This window comes from Epinephelus fuscoguttatus, linkage group LG11 (assembly GCF_011397635.1).
Source record: "Epinephelus fuscoguttatus linkage group LG11, E.fuscoguttatus.final_Chr_v1".
Classification (NCBI taxonomy): domain Eukaryota; kingdom Metazoa; phylum Chordata; class Actinopteri; order Perciformes; family Serranidae; genus Epinephelus; species Epinephelus fuscoguttatus.
In genome coordinates, this window is record NC_064762.1 from 39,265,826 (window position 1) to 39,272,776 (window position 6,951).

Genomic DNA, 6,951 nt, shown 5'->3' on the forward strand with positions numbered 1-6,951 from the left:
CGCATCGAAGGAGCTGAGGATGTTGGAGTTCAGTCCTGCCCTCTTCAGCTTCCTCAAGAAGTACAGGTGTTGATGAACCTTTCTGATGATGCTGCAGGTGTTGTCACGCCAGGTGAGGGTGTTGGAGAGGTGAACACCGAGGTATTTCAGGCTGGGAACCATCTCCACAGCCACAGCAAGTCATCCTTCTTCACAGTGTTGGAGATGGTTAAGTCAGAATGGAATGACCTGAGAAAGTAACACATAGGCCTCTAGTTTCCCGGCGCAGCGCAGGGTGGCGCAGAGTGGCGAACACCGCGCAGAGCTAGTTTCGAGCAGTGCAACTCGAGGCGAGCTCAGTTTGGTAGTTTGGCAGACCGAGGTGCGCTGAGATGGATGTGGGGCGCAGCAGGGGGAGGTGTCGACAGATCCAGCTTGGCGCAGTGACAGTTTCGTGCCAAAAGGCTTCGCCAAAGGTGCGCTAAAAGCTCGCCAGCTGAAACCAGGTCTACTATCAGCGCAGGCGGAGCACAGCCGGTGTAAGCTGAAGTTTGGCTGACCGGCGGACAGTGCGCACAGGTCACCAAAACCTCACAGGCAGGTTTCCAGAATATCAGGCACATTAACAATGCAATAAATACCCCAAAAAACACTATTCAATGCAACTATCTGCAATCAGCACATAAATGTATCTCTATATCGACTGTCCCGTCACATCTGATGTCAGATCAAAGGGGATTGGCACCATTTGGCACGTTTGGCACGCGTAATGGAAACCCAACCTGATTTGATTAACACAGCTGCAAACTAATGAGTTCACATTCCTCTCAGCCAACCACAAACAGCCACAGCATCAGATAGGGAGTATATATTCAGCATCTGTCATCTTAGAAAAGTCAAAAGAAAAGAAACAGAGTGAGACTGCGAGAGAGAAAGAGAGAGCGCGCGCACGAGAGAAACGCAACATTGATTTACAATTGTGGTGACCTCCTCCCAGGCCACCTTTGCATCATCAGCCCGTGGAGGTCTGCTCGCAGTTCCGTATATTCGGACACTGTGAGCTTGGACCTCATCAGTTTCCTCCTGGGAGATGTTTGGCTGTCTGACGCTACTGTTCTCTTCTGCAATGGCGAATTGAGTAAACTCTCATTACGCCTTCACGCGGCGCATTTAAGGGCGAGGAGAGGGGCTCATTTGATTGGTGTGATGTGTGTAAAACCCACACCACGCCTTCTCTCCTCCCTCTTTCCAACTTGCGCAGGTAGGAGGGACAGAGGTGGGACAGACGAGTAGCTGCACCAGTGCGCACGGTGTGCCAAACCTGCAAAATCCGCCTGGCCACACCCAGTTGGCGAAGCGCAGGTGCTCTGCACCCCCGCCTCGCCCGGTCTGCAAAACTAGAGCCCATAGGGTTATTGTTTGTTTGTTAGTTTGTTTTACTTGTGTGGTTCCTTTTGTACAAATTAAATGGGCAATGGCTACCTGAGAGATTTCCCTTAATACTTATTAAATGAGCATTGGTAGAAGGAACCTGAGATTTGAGATTATTGTTTGCCAAACAAACAAACAATAATGGTTTTCCCTAATTGTATGTGACAATCCACCTTATTTTCAAACACGCAAGTAAATACTGATCAACTTCCGTTTTTTTGTGCATGACTTCCGGTCAGCCGCTTTCCCTCATGCTTTCCCTTACCGGAGCTAACGGAGCAAGTTAATTTTTTTCAATTTTCAGTTGTTTATGTTAGTCAATCAGTTAGTTAGTTAGTTAGTTAGTCTGTGTATTTATATAGATAACTGTGCCCACATTTCCGTTATAACAGAAATTTATTCCCTCTAAACGCGAATAAATAGCACGTCAATCAAAAACTATGAACCAAAAAAGCACAATCTATCCCGAGTGAGACAAACTGCGTGGTCCCCATCTCCAGTGTACCAGCAGAGAACCTGCAGAACCGAATCAGCGAAAAAACACACCGGGATAAGCCTCTCTACCTGAGCAGCTGAAGCTTCGGCTCGCACCCTCGACACACAGACACACAAATCATGCTTCTGCATGCCAGCCAAACGTGTGTGCAACTGTGAGAAATAAATATGTGAGGTGTACGCTGCTTTTCTATCTTTTTTTCCCCCTTTTCTTTCTTTCTTTCTTTCTTTCTGTCAGCGACATACACTCCTAACACAGGACGGGTTGTTTTTATTGATTGAGTTGATTAGTAAGCCATAATGATGTGCGGATTGGCTCTGATAGCACCTGAATCAGCATGTACGCATCAACCATCCAGCTGTTACAACATGATTGAGCTAGCAAAGCAGTTTTGTGTTGCTATGTGTGGTATTTATTCAGTTCTGGGAAATCACGATGTCTAGAAAGCATCAGTGACTGCAGCTGACAGGGACAGCTAACAGCAGCAGCAAAGCTAACATCAGGACGTCATCCGTTAAAAGCCTCCCGTTGTTGGATACGACATGAAACTACTCCAGTATAGCTCAATCATGTTATAACTAAAACATCCGCTGGAAAAAATATTTTTTTCACAGACCGTTTATTGAGTTATTGAATTACAGATACTGCTAGCGGCTAACAGCTAACGGTTAGCCCAGCTAATCTACGATAACCATGTTATTATTTACAAACAAAACATGCACACAGAAATAGTAACGTTTGTTCGATCATTGTGTTTATAGACTTTACAAACATCAGATTAGTCTAAACGGTGATATAGTGACGTGAAAAATGTGATATATATATGTATATATATATATATATATATATATATATATATATGTATATATAGCTGGCTGTGTTCTGTTTTGCCTCCGTGTTTCCATGAAAAATTAGGTGGATAAGTAACTTAAAACTTGAAACTATACAACCTGCCTCACTGTTAGTGGGAGCTTGTGGTACTGGCTGCTGCCCTCAAGGGGGTGGAGTCTCTGTGACATCAAGGGCGGCAATCCTAGCATGGATGTCTCTGGCAAGGATCTCTAGATGCCGGAAGTTACGTAGGCATGGCGTTTAATGGTGCGGCGTGGAATTGGAACCGGCTTGTGGCTGCAGGTGAAGGGAATACCTTTTCCTTTTGGGACGCGTTGGATACAGTCCGCTGTCTGGCCTCTGATGTCCCGTTTAGATTCTGATGTGGAGAATGCTGCTGCATGGAGGAGGCGACCGATGGAGATCACAATTCCTGGCCCTCGTGGATGGAGGAGAGGATCGATCTGGAGTTGGAGAGAGTTTGTGGGGCAGATGCAATGGAGGAGCTGGCGAGGCCAAGAAATGTAATGTGTTTGAGATGTGATCTTTGTTCCCAAACCTAGTTATAAAACTACAGTAATTGTTGATTTGGATATATAGGCTCTGTGTGAATATGTGCATATGTTGACATGTTAATGCACTATATTTTGTAGCCTCACTGTGTTTTTTACTTCAATAGGTCTATCATATAATTTTTTTCCTTTTCACTCCCTCTTCTTTTTAATAATGTAACACGGTAACATTTACCCAGACTACATTTTAACTGACCTGCTTTTACCTGAGTACAGTTTTGCACAAGTTATGTTACATTTACTTTCACTTTTCCACTGATAATTCAAGGTTTCCATACATATACTGCACTGTGGATACAGAAAATGGCCATAACTATAAAGATAAGATGATATAATATTAAAGTGTATGTGCTTGCATGATAAAGGATGTTAAAGATGTTGAAGTATACATCCATAAATGTGGTGTCTTCTTTTCATGAATAAATTAACAGGATAAACAAAGACTATGTCAACATCTTTAAACGTCTGCCTCGCACGTAGAATGAAACAATTAAACCAAGAAGTCATCCCTCTTCACAGTGTTGTGAGCAATGCGCATCTAACTGCTAATGTTACTGATTTAGATCTTACTGTAAATGTACTTTGCACAACCCTGCTTAATAAACATCATTTTAAACATTGAACCATCTATCTGTTTCTTAATTTCCTTATCATCTGCAGACAAAACAAAATGATGAAGGCACTGACTAAAACAACTGTAAAGGAGAGATATTTTCACCACTCATTAATTTCTTACAGTTAGTTTAAGGCTGTATGTGCTATAGCAAGGGCCCAAGTAAAGTGAAGTGAAGTAAAAGTCATTAAAAACTGAGTTGTACTCCTGTATTCAAAATAGAGATGCAGTGTTACTTAATGCAAACAGTAAATAAGACAAAATGAGATTGTGGATCCTAAATTTATTTACAGACATTCACACAGAATACATCTGCACACTGAACTATATGTACATATACTGTATATCTAGGACAGTGATAACTTTGATGGAAATATTTGCCATATAGTGGGAAAGAGATGCTAATCTTAAGTGTCAAATTACATCATTAGTGAAATGTCAGAAAGTTAATAATGAGTCAAAGGAGCTTAGACTTAGTAAAATCACCCTGAAATATTTTCCCAGAAATTATCATTCTGAAAGATGTGCGAAACCAGGTGTAAAAGAAACCATAGACAAATGGATTGAGCATTGAATTTGACCATCCAAGCCATTTAAATGATGCAATCACAGAGGCTGGTATTGTGTAATCAGTCAGAGGATTAAAGGTGAAAGACAGAAAGAAAGGAGTCCAACAGATGAGAAAAACTCCCATAACAATAGCCAGAGTTTTGGTGGCCTTTCTCTCCATCTTACTGATGGTTGCTCCAGACTTTGTGTTCTGACAGGTTGTGTTCTGGATGCTGCGTACCTGTCTCTGTGCCACTATCAAAATCTTCAAGTAGATAGTGAACATTATGATACTTGAAAGGTAAAAGGTAAAACCAGTCACCATTGCTAAACTTACTAAATTTGAATATTGAAATAAATGACACCTGTTAGATTGTTCTTCATTCAGTCCCCGAATTGTGACACCAATTCCAGTTAGTGCAGAAACAGTCCAGCTCACTAGGATCATGATCACAATAACACGGACAGTTATTTTAGTTCTGTACCTCAGAGGCTGACACACTGCATAATATCTATCAACAGAAATAGAGCACAAATTAAAAATAGAAGATGAGCACAGAAATATATCAAAGCAGCGTCGGACTTTACAGAGCAAACCTTCAAGATGCCAACATGAGCTTACAGCCAGTATTGTGCTAAAAGGCAAAACTACAACACCAACAAGCAGGTCAGCCACAGCCAGAGAGAGGATGAGGTAGTTTGTAGGAGTGTGGAGCTGTTTGAAGTAAATGATAGAGATTATTACCAGAAGGTTTCCACACATTATAAGAACTGATAAACAGCCAACAAAGACACATAATACATATGAAGTTATGACTGCTGTTATACCAGATACATTTGCAGATTCATTACAGAGGTCATCAGACCTGTTGAGAAAGAATGTGGTTTCCATGCATAAATTATTGTATTACCAAGGTAACATGTGCAAGAACATGTTTTAAAACTATATGACACATCGCTTTCAGTTTTCTGTATTTAGATTCTCAGTTGATTTTAGTATTCTCTATTAGTTTTACACACCATGCCTACTAATCCTGGTTGTGCATCTGTACTGATGGGGCTCCTCAGCCTCTGTGCTGCTGAGCAGCATCTTCAGATTAGATTTATTAGTCTGAACGTATTTGCATATTATGATCAGAGGAGCGGCATTTCATGTCATACAACTCCTTGTGTAATGTATATCCATGCATGTTCAAACTGTCAGACCCATACATCATTTCACATTATGACTTTGAAATTAATCCCAAAAACTCTGAGGGACTATTTTAAAGCTAATGAACACAAAGTCACATAACGTTTCACTCTGACTACTTTTTCTCAAAAAAAAGGGAAAGAAAGCCACAAGTGGCATTTATTGGGGTCCAAACATATTGCAAGCATTTAAATGCTTGTTTCTAAGCGACAAGAAGTAAAACATTTGATGTTGTGTTCAGTGCAAATGTGTTCTTGCTTGAATACAACAACAGCTGATTTTTCTGGGTAATTGTAGGTTTTCACATAATTAATTATGAAATGAATGACAATCTGTGTGCTGTGAGTTCAATATACTGGATATTTAAGATTTGTCAAATGAGATTGAGAATTTTAGTTTGAAAATTAATAAAGTAACAGAGGATATGGCATGTCATGACACGGTCTGCCGCCTCGTGCTGCCCCACTAAAACGCCTTGTGAAGCGAGTGCCTGTTTCCAATGCTCCGACTCTGCTGGGTCCATAGCAGAGGTGGAAAGAGTACTGAAAATTTGTACTCAAGTACAAGCACTGTTACATTGCTTAAATTGTACTCACTTAGAAGTAAAAGTACTGGTGTTTAAAAAATACTTAAGTAAAAGTACAAAGTACTCTTCTCAAAAACAATTAACTGATGGATGTTTTATTGTGTCGTCAATAGCAGGCATTCGATTTGATTCACCTGTATAAAATATCAAAAACAGCTCACCTCATACAGTGAAATTACTGCAATGATATGCCTATTATGAGGCAGGAGTGTAAACACATGGCACACACATGAATACAAAATACTGTTAATACTGTAATACTGTTTAAGGACCCCAATATGCAGGAATAATAAAATAGAATAGGTGAAATTACATAAATACCGCACGCAAAATAACAGCGTGGGTTTTGCGCAAAACTACAAGGGATTAAAGTGAAGTGGATGTGTCTGTGGTAATGCTTATCATACGAAAACATTTTCATTCAGGTATCTTGAAGTAAGAGAACAAGGGACCCCTTGCTCATGCCCTGTTTCCATGCTAAATGTTAGCCTGAATTTGGAGCACGATTTACCACCCTTACCGACAAGCTAACATGACATGGTTCATTTTCATGGTTAATGTTTCATATGACATAGCGTCACTCTAACACAAAATATAGGCCTGCTGAATGTAGGCCTGTGAGTATTAAATGACTACAGATTTAATTTATTGTAATGACGGTGGTTGTCCAAATATTAAGCTAAAACATTTCTAAGAATTGTA

The 6,951-nt window shown here is 40.6% G+C and overlaps 1 protein-coding gene across 1 annotated transcript; it reads right to left on the reverse strand.

Annotated features, from left to right (window-relative positions):
- Positions 1-4,379: 4,379 nt before the first annotated feature.
- Positions 4,380-5,363, reverse strand: LOC125897424 (trace amine-associated receptor 4-like; the record flags this gene model as incomplete). The annotated part of the gene is made up of 1 exon (XM_049590762.1): positions 4,380-5,363. A coding segment is annotated over one exon (984 nt), but the record flags the coding sequence as incomplete, so codon positions are not given.
- Between the last annotated feature and the right edge of the window lie 1,588 nt (positions 5,364-6,951).